General features: G+C 43.3%; 1 protein-coding gene across 2 annotated transcripts in view; it reads left to right on the top strand.

The window, feature by feature from the left end:
- SYN1 (synapsin I) overlaps positions 1-20,587 on the top strand; it is a 47,509-nt gene that overhangs the window by 10,322 nt on the left and 16,600 nt on the right. For both annotated transcript variants that reach the window (XM_044389385.3, XM_026513466.4), the window contains exons 2-5: positions 1,018-1,075; positions 1,181-1,272; positions 3,182-3,338; positions 3,516-3,605. In XM_044389385.3, coding sequence (XP_044245320.1) covers positions 1,018-1,075; positions 1,181-1,272; positions 3,182-3,338; positions 3,516-3,605 — 397 coding nt within the window. The remainder of the gene's footprint in view (positions 1-1,017; positions 1,076-1,180; positions 1,273-3,181; positions 3,339-3,515; positions 3,606-20,587) is intronic.

Below are 20,587 nucleotides of genomic sequence, written 5' to 3'. Positions count from 1 at the left end.
TGTCAGTAATGGAGTGTGTGCGAGATGGGGGGAGGGAGAAAGAGGGAGAGGAGAGGAGAAAATGGCTGTGCTTGGGGTCTTTGGGGTTCGTGGGTGAAGTCGCTAGGGCCTGTTTGTGCTGCGCGGCTGTGTCAGAGGCAAGCCTGGGAGTGGCTCCTCTCCTCATGCCTCTTGTATGAGAAACCTGACTGGAGGTGAGCTTCTGTGTGGGGAGAAGCCTGCCAGCTAGGAATCCTGGGCTGGGGAGAGGATGCCTCTGGAAAGCAAGCCCAGCTGGGGCCCGGCCCAGGGACGGTGACCGCGCATTCATGCTACATCTGCTGCTCCTACCCCCTCTTCCCTCCTATGGCTCCCCCTGGCCCTCAGCGCATCCCTCCCCGCCGCCGTCATTGCTGGCCCTGGGGCTTGCGTAGAACCACCGCCAGCCCGCCCCCCTCGATCTGCTCCCCCTTTTTTATATAGCTGCCCACCCACAGTTGTGCCCCTCACAGCGCACAGCCACGCGTGGACAAGTCTGATCCTCCATGGAAAGGGCCAGAAAGCAGAGAAGTGGTTCGGGCTGCACAAGCAGACACAGGCAACTGAGACACACCCGGCAACGCTTCATACATATGTATTCTCTACGGGGTTTTGTGTTTTTTTGTGTTTTTTTGTGTTTTTGGCCATTTACGAGCCTCCTTTGCAATTCCAGAGTACTTACGAAGCCCTCCTCATCTGGCACAACTTGTCAAACACATTTATGGTAGCGGTGTGAGGGGCAGACCACGCTCTGGGGAATGCCTGCCTGCTGTGTGTGGTTTGAGGACTTAGTTCAGCGTTCACAGTGTCCTCTGACTTTTACACACCTCCGTGAGCCATCACAACAGACCGTATTGTACCCAAAGACTTGTTGAGCTTTGCAAAGTGTTTCAACAAGCACAAAGCACTTTATGGCTCTGAAGGGGCGAAACGGTCAAAGGACTGGCCTGGGTTTTGTCTTCCTGAGATTGATGGCTGTGCTCTGCTTTTTCTCTCCAGGGCGAAATACTTCAAAGGGAAAAAGATCCATGGAGAAATTGACATTAAAGTAGAACAGGTTAGTTGGGGCAGATGGACCTGGGGGTCAGCCGTCCAGACCGAAAACTGGATGGTCATTTTTGTGTGATGTGGGTGAATCACCGATTTTTTTTCTCCTTCCTAGGCTGAATTCTCTGATCTCAACCTCGTGGCTCACGCCAACGGTGGATTCTCTGTGGACATGGAAGTTCTTCGGAATGGGGTGAAGGTCATGCGGTAAGTAGACAGAGGTTAACTTGGTGTTATGGGGGGGCACAAGGACTCCCTTAGAGCTGAGGGAGAGGCCCCCACCTCCCCACCCATCCTTTTGTGAGCAAGGACTTGGGTGTATTACAATAGCCAAGGTATGGAAACAACGTAAGTGCCCATTAGTGAATGAATGGATAAAGAAAATGTGGTCTGTATACACTATGAAATATTATTCAGCCACGAGAGAGAAGGAAATCCTGCCATTTGCAACAACGTGAAAGGACCTTGAGGACATTATGCTAAGTAAGATAAATCAGATGGAAAAGGACGACTACTGTAGGATATCTCTTGTCTATGGAATCTAAAAAAGCCAAAGTCGTAAAAACGGGGAGTGAAATGGTGGTTACCAGGGGCTGAGGGGTGGTAGAATAGAAGAGATGTTTAGGGGCACCTGGGTGGCTCAGTCGGTTAAGCATCTGCCTTCGGCTCAGGTCATGACCTCAGGTTGCTGGGATCCAGCTCCCTGCTCAGTGGGGAGTCTGCTTGTCCTTCTCCCTCTCCCCGTGCCCCTCCCTCTGCTCGTGTTCTGTCTCTCTCTCAAAATAAATAAATAAAATCTTTAAAAAGATAGAAGAGATGTTTAAGGGTATAAACTTGCAACTGGAAGATAAGTCCTAGAGATCTAATGCACAGTATAGTGAATATAGACAACGATATTGTATCATAATTATCAAACTTACTAAGAGACCAGATCTTAATTATTCTCACTGACAAAAAGGAAATGATAATTATGTGGCACGATAGAAGTGCTAAATAATGCTACAATGGCGATCCTATTACAATATGTAAGTGTGTCTAATTGCCGTGTTTTACGCCTTAAACTTACACAATGTTATATGTCAATTTAAAAAGAAATTAGGGGGGCGCCTGGGTGGCTCAGTCAGTTAAGCGTCTGCCTTCAGCTCAGGGCATGATCCCGGGGTCCTGGGATCGAGCCCTGCATCGGGCTCCCTGCTCAGCGGTGAGCCTGCTTCTCCCTCTGCCTCTGCTGCTCCCCCTGCTTGTGCTCGCTCTCAGTCAAATACATAAATAAAATCTTAAAAATAAAATAAAATGAAATAAAATTAGGTACAGAATGTGGGAAGATAGCTTGTCTTCTGCAGAGCCAAGGATCCTAGCAGACCACAAGCCAAACTTTTCAGTTAGTTATTAAATCAGCAGCTATTTCTTGAGCATCTGCTGTATGCCAGTTGGTGCCCTTAGCATTTTACATCCAACAAATATTTATTGAACACCTATTGTGCACCAGGACCTCTTGTACATGCTGAGGACCGGGCAGTTAACAAAACCGACCCCCAATAAGAGCGCCCGCGCCCCCCCCAAATCCCTCTGCCCTCATGAAACTTATATTCTACTGTGGGATACATAAAATAAACAAATCAGAAAATGTAAAGGTGCTAAGAAAAAATATATAGCAGCAAAGCGATAAAGGAATCGTTGGATGGTGGAGGGGTCTGCAATTTGCATGAGGAAGACCTATATTGTGAGAGACATTTTTTAAAGGTTTTATGTATGTATGTATGTATGTATGTATGTATGTATTTATTTATTTATTTATTTGGAGAGCGCGGGAGAGCACGTGCGCATGCGCGCACAAGCAGGGGGCGGGGCAGAGGGAGAGGAAGAGGGAGAAGCAGACTCCCGGCTGAGCCGGGAGCTCCATACCAGGCTGATCCCAGGACCTGGGGATCACCAGACCGGGAAACGGTGGGAAGGATGCTGGTGTGGGAGGAAACAACCTGTGCATGTGTGCTGAGCTGAGCAACCCCTTCGCAATTTCTAGGAGCTGTGGAGATTTAGAAACCTGGTTTTTGTTCTAAGGGTGGTGGGGAGCTCTGGGGGGACATCCTCGACACCTCTCCTCCTGCCACCCCAGGTCTCTGAAGCCGGACTTTGTGCTGATCCGCCAGCACGCCTTCAGCATGGCCCGGAACGGAGACTACCGCAGTTTGGTCATTGGGCTGCAGTATGCTGGAATCCCCAGCGTGAACTCTTTGCATTCTGTCTACAACTTCTGTGACAAGCCCTGGGTGGTAAGTGACGGGAAGGGCGCTGCTGGCGGAGGGACTAGCTCATACATGCATGCATGCTTGTGGGAGCTCGAAATCACTGTGATTCGGGGGAAACTGAGAAAGCTCGAAGCTCGGAATCCCCACTTGGAGACTGTCCCGGTGAAGGGCGTGCTGACCCATCTCTCCTGGCTCTCCTAGTTCGCCCAGATGGTTCGACTGCACAAGAAACTGGGGACAGAGGAATTCCCTCTTATCGATCAGACCTTCTACCCCAATCACAAAGAGATGGTGAGTCCGGGGGACGTAGGATGGGCAGGAGGGAAAAGCATCGTGCCCACTGCGACATTATTGCCAGTGGGTGTGTTAGCAATGGAAGTGCAGCCGGTGTGTGCCTGTGGGGGCTGAAGTTGCTTCGAGACAGGGCTTACCGATACCATGAATTTACTGATGTGCTTACAAGTGTGATTTCAATCATCGATCCTCTTTCTTGTAGTATCTTTTCTCACCAGTATTAAAAATCGACTTCTGCTCTAAATGAACAGATTCAATGTAATGAATCAGATTATATTGCATATAGAAATCAAGTCATCATTACTAATATTAGCAAATATTCTTCCTGATAGAAATGTCACCAATGTTGCAAATTAGGACCAACAATGAAAATCATCAGTAGTGATATTACAACTTAAATTGCTTACGAATAGCAATTGAATTGTGGGTTACTATTATTGTAAACTATAATCACTAATATTACAACTTATCACGAATACTACAAATTACTCTTATTGATGTAAATTATGACTATCAATGCTATGAGTCAAATTGCAGTTCCTAACAGAAATTGAATGATCATTACTAGTGTCATTGAAGATTATAACTATTATTATAAATTATGCTCTAGTATAAATTATAAGTCTCTGTTTTGAATGATACTATCCTTAATAGAAGTTGCATTATCATTACTGATACCATCAAATATTCTAACTAATATTACAAATTATTGCCAATGTTACAAATTAAGATTACTAATATAAATTATGAGTAACTATGTTTTGAATTATCTGATAGCTTCTAATAGAAATCATCATTAATATGGTTAACACTCCAGTTTATATTATGCACAATGACTAATATCAAAGTTATGATTACTAATATAAATTAGGAGTGCCACAGTTTTGAATCAAATTTTAGTTGCAGATAGAAATTGAATCACCATTACTGATGCCATCAAATTTTACAACTAACTTCATAAATTTTTAACAGTGTTATAAATTATGTTTGCTTATAGAAATAATCATCACCACTTTTGGAGTTAAATTACAGTTAAATGTCAATATTGACCCAATGTTACCAACTTGGTTAAATAAACCTTGGTATTAATATTAAAAATTCTTACCAGCATCACAAATTATGGTCATTGATATAAGTTAAGTGTTATGAATTAAGTTTACTTACAGATGAAGGTCAAATCATTCGTTCTTAGGAAACCCAATTTGGTTATCACTATTATTATTCCACGTTCTCTGAGAGATAGAGCAGCTGACTGATTGAGAGCATGGACTCTAGCCAGAATTGCTATATTGGAATCCTAGACCTACAACTTATTGGCTTCCTAACGTAGAAAATGTTACTTAATGCTCTGTGCCTCAGTTTACCCAACCTGCAAAATGTAGGTAATAATAGTTCCTGCCTCACAGAGTTGGTGTGAGAATTAAATTATTTAATGAATGGAAAGTGGTAAGAACAGTGCATCCGGCATATATTAACTGCCTTCTAAGTGTTAGCAAAATTCCCTTCTGTTCTTAATTTGTGGAGTGCTTTTATCATGAACGGGATGTTGAACTCTGTCAAATGTTTTTCGTATATTTATTGATATGATCATGTGGGTTTTTTTCCTTTATTCTGTGAATATGGTGTATCACATTACTTGAGTTCCGTGCGAGTTGAGCCACATTGGCATACGTGGACCAAGTCTCACATGGTCTGGGGTATAATCCTTTTTAGGATTCAGTATTTTAGTATTTTGTTGAGAATTATGGTATCTATAATCAGAAAAGATATTGATCTATTGTTTTCTTATGATGTCTTTGTCTGGCATTGGTATCAGGGTAATAGGAGCCCCACAAAATGAGTTGGATCCCTTCTCTTCTATTTTAGGGAAAAGCTGTGAAAGATTCGTGTTAATTTTTTTTGAATACTTGTAGAATGCACGGGTAAAGACATCGACATCTAGTCCTGAGCATTTCCTTTTTTTTAAGATTTTATTTATTGATTTTTTAAAAAGATTTTATTTATTTGACAGAGAGAGAGGCAGCGAGAGAGGGAACACAAGCAGGGGCAGAGGGAGAGGGGGAAGCAGGCTTCCCGCTGAGCAGGGAGCCCGACATGGGGCTCGATCCCAGGACCCTGGGATCATGACCTGAGCTGAAGGCAGATGCTTAACGACTGAGCCACCTAGGTGCCCCAGATTTTATTTATTGATTTGATAGAGAGAGAGAAAGAGAGAGAGAGAATGAGTAGGGGGAGGGGCAGAAGGCGAGGGAGAAGCAGGCTCTTCGCTGAGCAGGGAGACCAATGTGGGGCTTCATCCCAGGGCCCTGGGGTCATGACCTGAGCCGAAGGCAGACGCTTAACTGACTGAACCACCCAGGCATCCCATCATTTCTTATTTTAATAATTAGTTCTCTTTTTTTTCTTAATCTAAAGGTTTGTCAATTTGTTGATCTTTCCAAAGAACCAATTTGTGTTTTCATTGATTTTCTCTAATGTTTTTCTATTCTCTATTTCATTTATTTCCATTCTAATCTTTATTACTTATTTTTTATTGAAGTATAATTAACACGCAGTGTTACGTGTTAGTTTCAGATATACAATATAATGATTCAACAATTCTGTACCTTTCTCAGTGCTCATCAAAGATAAGTGTACTCTTAATCCCCTTTATCTATTTTGTCCATCCCCCTACCCACCTCCTGTCTGGAAACCACCAGTTTGTTCCCTGTATTTAAGAGTCTAGGGTGGTTTTTTTTTAAATTATGAACAATTTTAAAGATTTTATTTATTTATTTATTTGTCAAAGAGAGAGAGAGAGATAGAGAGAGAGCACAAGCAGGGGGAGCTGCAGGCAGAGGGAGAAGCAGGATCCCTGCTGAGCGAGGAGCCCAACTCGGGACTCAATCCCAGGACCCTGGGATCATAACCTGAGCCGAAGGCAGGTGCTTAACGAACTGAGCCACCCAGGGGTCCCTAGGGGTGTTTTGTTTGTCCCCTTTATTCTTTTTTTGTTTCTTATTTTTATTTAAAATCGATTAATGAATATATAGTGTGTTATTAATTTCAGAGGTAGAGTTTAGTGATTCATCAGTTGCATACAGCACCCAGTGCTCATGACATCAAGTGCCCTCCTAATGTCCATCACCCAGTCACCCCATCCCCCCACCCACCTCCCCTCCAGCAACCCTGTTTGTTTTCTAGAGTTAGGAGTCTCTTATGGTTTGTCTCCCTCTCTGATTTTGTCTTATTTTATTTTTCCCTGTCTTCCCCTGTGTTCATCTGTTTTGTTTCTTAAATCCCACATGTGAGTGAAATCATATGGTATTTGTCTTTCTCTGACTTATTTCACTTAGCATTATCCTTTCTAGCCCTGTCCCTGTCTTTGCAAATGGCAAGATTTCCTTCTTTTCTGTGGCCGAGTAACATTCCATTGTAAATAGATACCACATCTTCTTTATCCATTCATCTACCGATGGTCACTTGGGCGGCTTCTGTATCCCGGCTATTGTAAATAATGCTGCAGTAAACATAGGGCTGCAGATATCTTTTGGAATTAGTGTTTTCCTTTTCTTTGGGTAAATACCCAGTAGTGGAATTACCGAATCACATGATAATTCTATTTTTAATTTTTTGAAGAGCCTCCATACTCTTTTCCGCAGTGGCTGCGCCAATTTGCGTTCCCACCAACAGTGCACGAGGGTTCCTTTTTCTCCACATCCTCGCCAACACTTGTTATTTCTTGTGTTTTTGATTTTAGCCGTTCTGACAGGTGTGAGGTGATATCTCATTCTGGTTTTAATTTGCATTTCCCTGAGGATTAATGATGTTGAGCATCTTTTCATGTGTCTGGTGGCCATCTGGATGTTTTCTTTGGAGAAATGTCTATTCAAGTCCTCTGCCCATTTTTAATTGGATTATTTGTGGGCTTTTTAGTGTTGAGTTGTATGGGTTCTGTGTATATTTTGGATATAAAACCCTTAGCAGATTAACCCCTACTGATTTGAAAATATCTTCTCCCATTCAGTAGGTTGCCTTTTTGTTTAATTGGTGGTTTCTTTTGATGTACAAAAGCTTTTTATTTTGATGTAGTCCCAATAGTTTAATTTTGCTCTTGTTTCCCTTGCCTGAGGAGACATACCTACAAAAGTGTTTCTATGGCTGGTGTCAAATTATTGCCAGTGTTTGCTTCTAGGAATTTTATGGTTTCAGGACTCATGTTTAGGTCTTTCATCCATTTTGAGTTTATTTTTGTGCATGGTGTAAGAAAGTGGTCCAGTTTCATTCTTTTGCATGTAGCAGTCCAGTTTTGCCAACACCATTTGTCGAAGAGATTATCTTTTCCCATTGTATATTCTTGCCTCCTTTCTCACTGATTAATTGACCGTATAAGTGTGGGTTTATATCTGGACTCTCTATTCTTTTCCATTAATCTATGTGTCTATTTTTGTACCAGTACCATACTGTTTTGATTACTACAGCTTTGTAGTGTATCTTCAAATCTGGGATGGTGATACGATCAGTTTTGTTCTTTTTTTTTTTTTCAAAATTGCTTTGGCTATTGGGGGTCTTTTGTGATTCCATACAGATTTTAGGATTATCCGTTCTAGTTCTGTGAAAAATGCTGTTGGTATTTTGATAAGGATTATATTAAATCTGTAAATTGCTTTGGGTCACATGGGCATTTTAACAGTAATCGTTCTCCCAATCCACGAGCACGGAATAACTTGCCATTTCTTTGTTTCATTTTCAGTTTCTTTCGTCAGTGTTTTATAGTTTTCAGGGTCTACGTCTTTCACTTCCTTGCTTAAGTTTATTCCTAGGTATTTTATTATTTTTGGTGCAATTGTAAATGTGATTGTTAATTTTTCTTAGTTTCTTAGTTTCTCTTTCTACTGCTTCATTGTTAGTGTATAGAGAGGCAACAGATTTCTATGTATTAATTTTATATCCTGTGACTTTTCTGAATTCAGCTATCAGTTCTAGTAGTTTTTTCGGTGGAGTCTTTAGGACATTTTATATATAGTATCATTTCATCTGCAAACAGTGAAAGTTTTACTTCTTCCTTACTAATTCGGATGCCTTATATTTCTTTTTCTTGTCTGATTATTGTGGCTGGGACTTCCAGTACTATGTTGAATAATAGTGGTGAGAGTGGCTATCTCTGTCTTGTTCCTGATCTTAGAGGAGAAGCTCTCAGTTTTTCCCCATTGAGTATGATGTTAGCCGTGGGTTTTTCATATATGACCTTAATTATGTTGAGGTTTGTTCCCTCTAAACCTACATTGCTGAGAGTTTTTATCATGAATAGGTGTTGGTTTTACTTTGTCAGATACTTTTTCGGCATCTATCGAGATGATCATATGGTTTTTATCCTTTCTCTCGTTAATGTGATGTATCACACCCATTGATTTGTGAATGCTGAACCACCTTGCATCCCTGGAATCAATCCCACTTGATCATGGTGCATGATTTTGTTAATGTATTGTTAAATTTGGTTTGCTAATATTTTATTGAGAATTGATGCATCTATGTTCATCAGAAATACTGGCCTGTAGTTTTCTTTTTCACTGTGTCTTTATCTGGTTTTGGTATCAGGGTAATGCTGGCCTCCTACGATGAATTTGGAAGCTTCCCTTCCTCTTCTAGTTTTTGGAATAGCTTGACAAGAATAGGGATTAATCTTTATTACTTCTTCCCTTCTGCTTGCTCTGGGCTTAATTTGCTCTTCTTTTTCCAATTTCTGAAGATGGAAGAATGGGTTATTGATTTGATATCTCTCTTCTTTTTAAATATACACGTTTATAACTATGAAATTCCCTATAACATCACTTTAGCTGCATACCGTAAGTTTTGCTATGTTGTGTTGTTTTTTCTCATTCATCTCAAAGTATCTTCTAATTTCCCTATTTAGGAACATGTTGTTTACTTTCCACATATTTGTGGAATTCTCCATTGTTTTTTTCTGTTTAGAGTTTCTAATTTCATTCAGTTGTGGTCAGAGAACATACTTTGTATGATTTCAGTACTTTTGCATTTATTGGGACTTGTTTTCTGGCTTCGTGCACTTGAGAAGAATGTGTGTTCTCCTGTGGTAGGGCGGACCCTTCTATAGATGAATGTTAGCTCTAGTTGGTTTATAGCGGTATTTCAAGTCTTCTCTTTCTTTGTTGATCCTCTGTCTAGTTATTTTCTCCATCATTTAAAGTGAGGTACTGAAGTCTCCAACTATTATTGTTGAATTGTTTATTTCTCCCTTCAGCTCTGTCTTTTTGTTCCATTTATTTTGGGGCTCTGTTCTTAGGTACATATGTGTTTATCATTGTTATGTCTTCTTGATAGATTAACCTTTGTATCAATTTAAAATGTCCTTCTTTACCTCTAGTAACAATTTCTGTTTAAAAGTCTATTTTATCTGAGGCTCTGTAGCCCGCTCTCTTTTGGTTACAGTTTGCGTGGCAAATCTTCTTCCATCCATTTACTTTCAACTTATTCGTGTCTTTGAATCTAAAGTGTGTCTCTTGTAGATAGCGTATGATCAAGTCACATTTTTCATCCATTTGTCTAGATCTGCTTTTTATGCTCAATATTTTATTTAGCTGTTCAATATTTTTTAAAGATTTATTTGTTTCTTTTAGAGAGCAAGTGTTGGGGGGAGGGGCAGCGGGAGAGGGAGAGAGAATCTCAAGCAGACTCCGTGCTGCACGCAGAGCCAGACACAGGGCTTGATCTCACAACCCTGAGATCATGACCTGAGCCAAAACCAAGAGTCAGACGCTTAACCGACTGTACCACCCAGGCGTCCTGGATGTGGAGTTCTGATATGATGCTCTTTTTCTTTCTGTGCTTTGGATGTGTTGTCCCACTGCCTCTGTCCTCCAAGGTTTCTGATGAGAAATCAGCTGCTAATCTTACTGAGGATCCCTTGTTTGTGATGACCCACTTTCCTCTTACTACTTTCAAGATTCTCTCTTTGTCTTTGACTTTCATAAGTTTATTTATGATGTGTCTAAATGTAGATCTCTACAAGTTTATCTTATTTAAAGTTCAGTGAGTTTCTTGAACGTATAGATGAATATTTTCCATCAAATTTGGGAGATTTTCAGCCATCGTTCCTTTCAATTTTCTTTATTGCACCTTTCTCTCTACTCTCTCCTTTTGGGACTCCCAGTATGTGTGTGTTGATATGTTTGATGGTGTTTCACAGGCCTCTGAAACTCTGTTCACTTGTTTATTTTTTTTTCTTTCAGTTCCTCACAATGGATTATCTTGGTTGACCTACCTTCAAATTCATTGATTCGTTCCTCTGGCAGCTCAAATCTACTCTTGAGCCCCTCTAGTGAATTTTTAATTTCAGTTATTTTGTTTTTCGATTCTGGAATTCTAGTATTTTATCGTTCTCTCTATTGATAGCCTTTATTTGTTAGAATATCATTCTCATACTTTCAGTTAGTTCTTTAGACATGATTTCTTTTAGTTCTTTGAAAATATTTTCAATGGCTGATTTATAGTCTGTCTATTAATTCCAATATCTAACCATGTCTATTGGCTACCTCATTTTCCTCTCTTTGGGTCATCCTTTATTATTTCTTTGCATGTTTTATAAATTTTTGTTGAAAACTTAACATTGTAAAAAATATTACATGGTAGCTCTGAAGATCAGATTCTGTCCCCTATTCCAGGGTTTATTTTTCTTGCTCTTTGTTTTTTCAGTGACATTCCTAAACTAATTCTGTAAAGGTTGTATTCTTCATCCTGTGTGGCCACTGAAGTCTCTGCTTCATTAGCTTTGTGGTCAGACAATGAATGACAGATATTTCTTTAAACATCTAGAACCGGGGCGCCTGGGTGGCTCACTCGTTAAGCGTCTGCCTTCAGCTCAGGGCATGATCCCAGCGTTCTGGGATCGAGCCCCACATCAGGCTCTTCCGCTGGGAGCCTGCTTCTTCCTCTCCCACTCCCCCTGCTTGTGTTCCCTCTCTCGCTGGCTGTCTCTCTGTCAAATAAAAAAATAAATAATCTTTAAAAAAATAAAAAAATAAATAAACATCTAGAATCATTAAGTCTCCAAGCTTTTGCTGATGGATGCTGTGCACCTGTGGGGGCATGCCTTCAAAAGCTCTGGCAGGCAGTTTACAACTTTGCCTTAGCCTTTACTTCCTGGTTTTGCAGAGCCTCAAGGTCAGCCAGAGATCCTGAGCGGCACACAGCCTTATGTGTATTTGTGGTTTTCTAGATTCCTGGGAATTTGTCAGTGCTTTTCAAAGCCTCCTATGAAGATCTCCTTACCCAACTTTTCCTGTTAGGTGTTTCGGTCAGCTTGTAATGTATGTCCTAACCATAACCACTGCCTCAGGCACTTGCTATGTTAAACAATCGCTGCTGATTGGTTTTGAAAAAAAACCAACCAACCAACCAACCCAGGGAAAGCTATTCACACTAGGTGAACTCTTAGTCAAATCAAATAGACAAGCTCTGTGAATGGAGTTTTCTAGGAAAGTGCCAGACAGGTCAAATGAAGATAGATCTCTAGCAATGGGACTTTGGAGGAGACTCCAACCCTGTTCTGCCTCCCCTCTGGCATCTAGGCTGCTGGTTCTCATCAGGATTACAAGGCTGTTGATTTTCAAGGCTGTTGTGTAGGTAGGGAGAAGGGGATGTAAACAGAGAAAGTTCAAATGCCACAAAGCATACTGTTCTTCCGGAGATCCAGCCATTTTTCTTGAATAGATGCTGCCTGAATTGTTATAAACCTTTGGTCAATTTCTAGAGTTCGGAAAAAAATTAATTTTGACAATTTTTGCCAGTATTCTCATTGCTTTTATGGAAGAGAAGATTTTTATTGGCCCTTACTCTGGCATTTCCACTGACATCACTTCCAGACATATCTTCCTCTTTGCCAGCCCCAGCCCTAAGATAATAGTATTTCTAAGCCAGGGTATGGGAGCTAGATGTACTCACTGATACTGTAATATCTTTGCTTCTAGGCCCTCTCGTAATATAGAGCTAAGAAAATTTTTTTTAAGATCTTATTTATTTATTTGACAGAGAGAGAGACAGCCAGTGAGAGAAGGAACACAAGCAGGGGGAGTGGGAGAGGAAGAAGCAGGCTCATAGCGGAGGAGCCTGATGTGGGGCTCGATCCCAGGACTCTGGGATCACGCCCTGAGCCGAAGGCAGACGCTTAACCGCTGTGCCACCGAGGCACCCCAGAGCTAAGAAATTTTTATGGATGGAGCTTCACGTGTTCGTACTGATACCTCTGATTCTAATCCAGCACATCACAGGAGCCCCCCCCCCATTCTATACGTCACAGTTTTCTTCTATAGCAAGGGGAGCCCTAGCCTCTGATATCATCAGTGTGTTTACGCATTTGCTCCGTCCTACAATACACAGAATGTATTTTTAGAATTTCAGCATCCACACCACTGTGAAAAACAAACGTAGTAAGGGAGAGCTTGAAATTTGCTTGCCCTTTTGAGGTCTGTAGATGAGGCTATACAGTCAAAGTCCTGTATTCAGAAGTTTCTTGGTTTAGTTCATTTTATTTTTTGTTCAACGTGATTACATGATTCATTGTATTTCAAATATAATGTGTTTCTCTTTGACTTAAGTTTTAGTCTTTTCCCTATCTATGACTTAATTATATATTTTTTTCACGTAAGCCATTAGCATGATTCCAAAAGTCAAAATATAAAAAGGCGTACGTGGATAAAATTTAAAACCAAGATGAAATGAATAATTTCCTAGAGAAACACAGTTTACCAAAATTGACCCCGTTAGAGCGTAACAGACCAATTTCCATAAAACAAAAGACAAAGTGAGTAAAAAACAAAAAAACCTGCCTCATAAAAAAGCATCAGGCCCAGATGGTTTTACAGGAGAATTCTCCAAACTTACAGAGCACTTAATCCCAATGCCAAATAAATTGTTCCAGGGAACAGAAAATGAAAAGAAATTCACATGGTTTTTCTAAGGCAATTATAACATTAATTGCACTCAAAAAAGCGTGGAATATTTTCACTCATGAATAGCAATGCATAATCCTAAATGAAATTTTAGCAAATGAATTCAAAACTATATTAAGAAATTAATGTAGCATGACCAAGTAAGTGAGTTTCTTTCTGGGAATGCAAGGATGGTTCTTTATAGGTATTATGTTAATATAATACAACGTAGTAATAGATCTAAGGAGAAACTCATATGATCATTTCCATAGATATTTTTAAAAGACTTTGGCAGAAATCTGATATGATCATTCAAAAGTAGAAATCAACTGATAACTTCTTAACATGATAAAATTTGTATACCTCGATCCAAAAGTTATCAACTTAATGGGGCAACATGGAAGGCATTTCCACTAAGACCAGAAACAAGGCAATGCCCTCTGTCTCCACTCCTTTTTTCAACATTGTACTTGGAGGCATTGGACCAATGCAGTTAGACTAGGAAAAATAATTATAGATGTAAGAATGGGTAAAGAAGACACAAAAATATCTCTATTTTTTAAAAGATTTTCTTTATTTATTTGGGAGAGAGAGAGTGAGAAAGAGAGAGCACGAGAGGGGGGAGGGTCAGAGGGAGAAGCAGACTCCCTCCTGAGCAGAGAGCCCGATGCAGGACTTGATCCTGGGACTCCAGGATCCTGACCTGAGCTGAAGGTAGTCGCTTAACTGACTGAGCCACCCAGGTGCCCCCAAAATATCTCTATTTAAGACAATATCAATAGTATACCTAGAAATTTACAAGAGAACCAATGATAAAGCTAATTCAAATGATAAAGAATTCAGTAGTGTAGTGGAATATAAAATCAACATATAGAAATTAGTTTTCGTATACACAAAGAACCAGCTGTAATGTAAAATAGAAGAGAAAAACTGCATATATGATAACAAAAAAGGATAAGATATGTCAGGATAAAGTCAACAAGGGGTAATGCAAACTTGTATGAGGAAAAGTTTAAAACACGCCTGGAAGACACAAAGGTAGACTTACACAAAAGCAAAGACGCTCCTTGTTCTCGGATACGATGAATTGGTATCATAAAGACGTCAGTTTTCCTTCTCAAGTCTTAATTTATAAATGCAACGTGATCCCCAAACACATAGCTATAAGCTTTTTTTTTTAAGATTTTATTTATTTGACAGAGAGAGACACAGCGAGAGAGGGAACACAAGCAGGGGGAGAGGGAGAGGGAGAAGCAGGCTTCCCGCTGAACAGGACCGGGATCATGACCTAATGACTGAGCCGCCCAGGCGCCCCTTACCTATAAGCTTTTATCTGCAACTGATACAAGTTGACAGTGAACTTCACAAGAAAATGCAAACATGCAAGAATATCCATTAAAACAAAAGAAAAGCTATAAGTTGGGGGGGGGGGGTAGCCCTAACAGCCTACATGGAATCTAATGCCTCTGCCAGCGAACGTCTTGTGAAGGTTTTGTAACTTAACCAGTATGATGCTGACACGTGACTAGGCGGTCTGACAGACTAAAGAAAGAAACATTAAAAGTCCAGAGACGATTCATGTACATATGGAAATTTAGTGGATGATCAAAGCGGCAAGCTTTGTTTTTGACATTTAAATTCTTTATCCGAAATGGATTTTTTTCTCTTTTTTTAGCACTCTTACAGACATCTTTATTCCATGTGTTCTTGAACACTTCTCTACACGCGTGACAGAATGGCTGTCACGTCCACTCCCTTATGTAACACTGTTCTTAACATAGCAAACATGTAGCTCTCTTACAAACGCCTTTATTACGTGTGTTCTGTGGAGTGGACTTTCATATACAGCGTGAAGTCGGTTGAGATCCAGTTTCATCTTTTTCCTTTTCTCCCCCACCGATCCGGCGTGCCGCCTCTGTCGGGTCCTCAAATCTCATGTATTTATGGGGCAAGGTCTGGTTCATTGGTCACTTTCTTTATACCTGTACTAATGCAGTACTGTCTTAATAACTATATATTCTCAGTAACCACTGATATGCGGTAGGGCAGTCACACCTCCTGGCTGTTCTGTGGCTGAATGGAGGCAGAAAGAACAGGACGGAAGAGGCTGGGAAGAAGACAGAGCTAATGGTGGGCGATGGGGGCGGTTGGATGGCAGGGGCCTTCGACTTCCCGCTGGCCAGCTTGCCACTCACGTGTCCTCTTTTGGACCCCACCCCACTGTGCAGCGTGGAGGGGCATCAGCTAGGCCTGGATTTGTGGAAGCGGTCTTCCCCCACCCTGCGCGTCGAAGCTCTGGTGGGAAGGTTGCCCAACCTCCATCATGCGGCGGGAGGCCCATATGGATTGTCTGGCTCTGCTCCCCGGTCTGTTCCCATCCAGGCTGCAGGCCACCAGGAATCCTCAGGGCTGCTCGGCTCAGCGTGTCTAAATAGTCACCAGTCCGGCACGGGGCACATGGGAGGGCTCTGTTAAGCACAGTCTGACTTCTTTTCACCCCAACTTCCCTAGCGCGTGGCGATCTGCTTACATCAGCCTGGTGGTGCAGACCCAGGGGCGGGGGCTGCTGCAGGAATGGGGACTTCCCCTCCCTTGCTTCCTACACTCTAGGTGATTGATGGCTCGGCAGATACTCATAGAGGGTTCACAATGGAACAGGTGGAGTCTGAGCCCAAGGCCCCTCAGGATCCAGTCCCTTCTCCGGGCACGGGATTCGTGGTCCCCGTGCCACGGAGAAAGAGAGGGTGCTTGGGAGTGAGAATCGAGAGAGTCAGGGGTGTGGGGATTGTGCGAAAAAGAGAGGGCAGGAGTAAGCGAGCGAGTGAAGGCAGGAGCGTGGGAGACGCGTCAATAGGGTGGGGACTTTGCTTTTCAAGGGCCAATTTCATTGAGATATAACAAGTCCAAGAAAGAGGACATATCCCAAGGGTGCGGCTCCTTAAATTTTCACAAAGTGAACACATTCCTGTCGCGTGCATCCAGATCAAGAAACACGACATGACCCGATGGGTCGGTCCCCAGCGCAGTTAGAAGTTGAAGGTCTTAGGGAGGCTTGAGGGGCCAGTTGCGGGAAGCTGGTGGGCTTGAGGAGACTTACGAGTTTGAGAAAGGTGGAGAGACCCCGACTCACTGTGGCTGAGTCCAAGTCCGAGTCCAAGTCCGGAAGCTGTTGTGCATGAGGATTCAAGAGCTGATATTGGGTCACCGGGGAAGGCAGCCAAGTTCATGGCTTCATGTTCTTTTTTTTTTTTTAAAGATGTTATTAATTTGAGAGGGGGAGGAGAGAGAGAGAGCATAAGCAGCAGGGAGGGGCAGAGGGAGAGGGAGAAGCAGACTTCCAGGACCCTGGGATCGTGATCTGATCTTGTGGGGAGGCGGGGGGTGGGGGGGTGGGGGGGGGCAGGGAGGCACGTAGAAGTGGTTGGATAAAGCACCGCTCCTCGTACCTCCTCTCATAGCTTTTGTTCCAAGGAGAGAAGGGTGGCGGGCACTAAGGATGGGCAGAGGGGCCAGGGAACAGTGAAAGGGAATAGCTCATGGCGAGGAAACAGGGAGGGGCAGGGAGCAGGGTGGAAAGGAGGGAGCAGGAGCAGGGAGAGACATGGGGAGCAGGGCGAAGGAGCAGGGGATGGTGGGAGGGAGCAGGGAGCAGAAAGGACAAGGAAGAGTGGCGCTGTGGCCTCAGATATACCTGAGAGGCCCACTCAAGACCCCGGGCAGGAAGCCTCCCTGACAGGCTCCTCTCGGAGCCCCTTCCAAAGAGACACTACTCATTTCCTGAAGTGCAAGTTGCCATCTCTCAAAGAGCCTAGAGGGGACAGATGCCATGCCGGACTCCTGGAGGTCAGTCAAGTGTGACCAGATGTCCCTTGGCTAGGACCGTGATCTGCAACTGGTCAGTCCCAAAGATTTAGCACACTATGGTTTGGGGACAGAATTTGCTGTGATTGGCCTAAACTGGGGGCACAGTACCCTGGGGGGTGGGGCACTTATGGGAAAATACCCTGGGGAGGGGATACCTGGCTCCAGGGCTGAGATGGGGAGAAGCCTGAGGATGAGGAGTCCGTGCAGGGTAGAGACTCTCCTCATGGATGTCCCCGCAGCTGTTCTTGGTGGGCATGGAGATAGATAGAGCCGCATTGCTCTTTACATTTGGGTACTCCTATGAACCAGAGGTTCAAGATCCCTTTAGGAACCTTGATTGTCTGTGAAACAGGAAAGGGCGGGGTACACTGAGACTGAGGAGCATTTATGGGGTGAGGGACCGAGGGCTTAGTATCACATCAGTAGCTTTTGGGTCTCAGGGACCCACCCCATTTCCTCAGCCAGATCAGGGTCAGGGGCTTGTATTTTGGTGGGGAGACAGGTGTGAGGATGAGGTTGGCGAAGTCCCTGGGTGATTTGAATTCATGATGCTTCATGGTCTCGGTGAGGAGGGTGAACCCCAGGAATTAAGCCATGAGAACTAGGGATGGGAGAAATGTGTCAGGGAACCCTTTTGGGTGGAGACAAGATTTCCCCCATCCCTAAGACTCCTGAAAAAAGTTTGCAGAGCACCTCCCCTCCAGGTTCTACCACCTCAGGGGGCTTTACCTACCCTTCTGGAACCTCACTGTGAGCCCCTATGTTGGAGGCCTCTCCAAGGTCTGCCCAGACTTATCCATGTCTGAGTTACTATAAATAACATGCATGTGTGGATGGTAGCATCCAAAGGCTTGCCCAAGGGTGGTCAAGGACAGAGCCAGGAACAAAGCAGGGACCAGCAGAGGGAAGGCAGGACTCATGGCAGGAGCCTAAGCAACATGGGTTGGGGGGAGAAGTTGAAAAATGGCCTTTCTCTGGTCCAGCTCACCCCTAATCAGGAGAGGATTCAGGGAGCATCTGTCTAGCACTACTGCTTTCCAGGGGCCTGGGGTCAGGGGGAGGCCCCCATTGTGAGGGGAAAGGACGCTGAGTCTGGGACTCTGGCCAATGGCCCCACCTCCATCCATCAGAGCTGTAGCTCTCCACGAAGGTTCAGCAAGAGGCCCAAGTTCAGGGGTAGATAAATAGGCAACAAGAAGGAGATACGGCGTGGACATTCCCGCCCACGTGAGCCCTCTATTTTATCCTTTCAGGAGAGCATACCTCCAGCCTCTACTGGAGTGGGGATTAGGAGTTGGGCAGTGTATCTGAGGCTCTAGTGGCTTCTTATACAGACTTTCAGTCTATCTTCTTTTTTTAAAAAAGCTCCACCTTCTCTCCCACACTGAAAGACAACTTGTGCCCTAACTGTTTGCTTTGGTGGGAGCACTACAGTGTGATGGGAGTTGGTCCTCAGATTTCACTCCTACTGTATAGGACGTGTCCGGGGCCGGGTAGTGACACATAGGTGTCAGTCACTCCCGAGAAAAAGAAAGGGCTGGTCTTATTATAGAACTCTACTTCTTCATCTGGGGCGCCTGGCTGGCTCAGTCAGTGCGGTCAGTGGAGTGTGAGTTCAAGCCCCAGGTTGGGTGTAGAGATTACTTAAAAAAAAAAAAAGATACCTACCTCTTCATCTGTCATTGGTGGGGTGGGGAAAGATGTTTCAACGTATATGGTAATATGGTAATACACTGGGAGCTGTTCCAGCACGGAGATTTTCCAACTGGAGATATCTAAGGATGGGGAGATTTCAGTGGGGGTCGATCAATGGGGGGCTATATGGAGGCATGAGGTTCAATGAATGGAAGGACTTTCAAACAGGCTTATCAATGAGATAGGTATCAATGGTGGGTATTTCTGAATGGGAAGATTTGACAAGGGGGTTTATCAGTGGGAGCGTTTTGACGGGCATGTCTGAATGAGGAGCTACGTCTGTGGATAGAGATACAGGAATAGGGTGAGTTGTCGATAAACATTGTCAACAGACCATGGTGCCCGGCTGGCTCAGGAGATGAAACGTGCGACTTGGGATCTCAGGGTTGTAAGTTCAAGCCCCGGGTTGGGTGTAGAGATTACTTAAAATAAAATCCCTTTTTTAAGATTTTATTTATTTGTCAGAGAGAGAGAGCACAAGCAGGGGGAGCAGCAGACAGAGGGAGAAGCAGGCTCCCCACCGAGCAGGGAGCCCAACTCAGGACTTGATCTCAGGACCCTGGGATCATGACCTGAGCCAAAGGCAGATGCTTCACTGACTGAGCCACCCAGGCGTCCCAAAATAAAATCTTTAAAAAAAAAGATCGTCAGGGGCGCCTGGGTAGCGCAGTCGTTAAGCATCTGCCTTCGGCTCAGGGCGTGATCCCGGTGTTCCGGGATCGAGTCCCACATCAGGCTCCTCTGCTGGGAGCCTGCTTCTTCCTCTCCCACTCCCCCTGCTTGTGTTCCCTCTCTCGCTGGCTGTCTCTCTGTCACATAAATAGATAAAATCTTTAAAAAAAAAAAAGAGATCGTCAATGGGAATTATGTCATAAATAGGGAATATATCGTTTATGAATAGATTTGTCAACGGGGTGGTCATTTGGGGATAGGCAAGCGGTGGGTAATTATGAAGAGAGATATTTGTCACCGGGATCCATCACTGGGTGACAGATTGCTGCCAGGTATTTGTAAATGGGGAGATTTGCCAATGGGGGTCATCAGTGGGGATATGTCAGTGCGATATTTATGACTAAGGCAGTAGCTCAACAGAGGTATTTGTTACGGGGTATTTGTACAGTGAGGAGAGGGAACTTTTCCAAGGAAAGATTTACCAAGGACTTAGAAATTCGTCACCTGCAGTCTTGGCAACAGAAGAGATTTGTAAGTGTGGTGATTCGTCACCCACAGTGAGGACTTTGTAGTGGGGAACGTTATCACTGGGGAGAGGGGTTTCCTTAGAAGTCTTCGAAAATGTTGGTGTTTTTCAGTTGGGGAGACTTGGACACTGGGAAAAAGTATACAAGTTTCAGGGTGATAAGAAAAACATCACAAATGAGCATACTAAATATTTGTAACATTTCTGGGGGAGATTCTCAGGGTCACAAGTTAAACTAAGGTTTTTCAGAGGGCATTAAATTATTACTACTGATATTCGACATTATTTCCAATATT

This window comes from Ursus arctos, chromosome X (genome assembly GCF_023065955.2).
Source record: "Ursus arctos isolate Adak ecotype North America chromosome X, UrsArc2.0, whole genome shotgun sequence".
Lineage (NCBI taxonomy): Eukaryota > Metazoa > Chordata > Mammalia > Carnivora > Ursidae > Ursus > Ursus arctos.
Note: the sequence above shows the minus strand (reverse complement) of the source record. Positions and strands in the feature narration are given on the sequence as shown.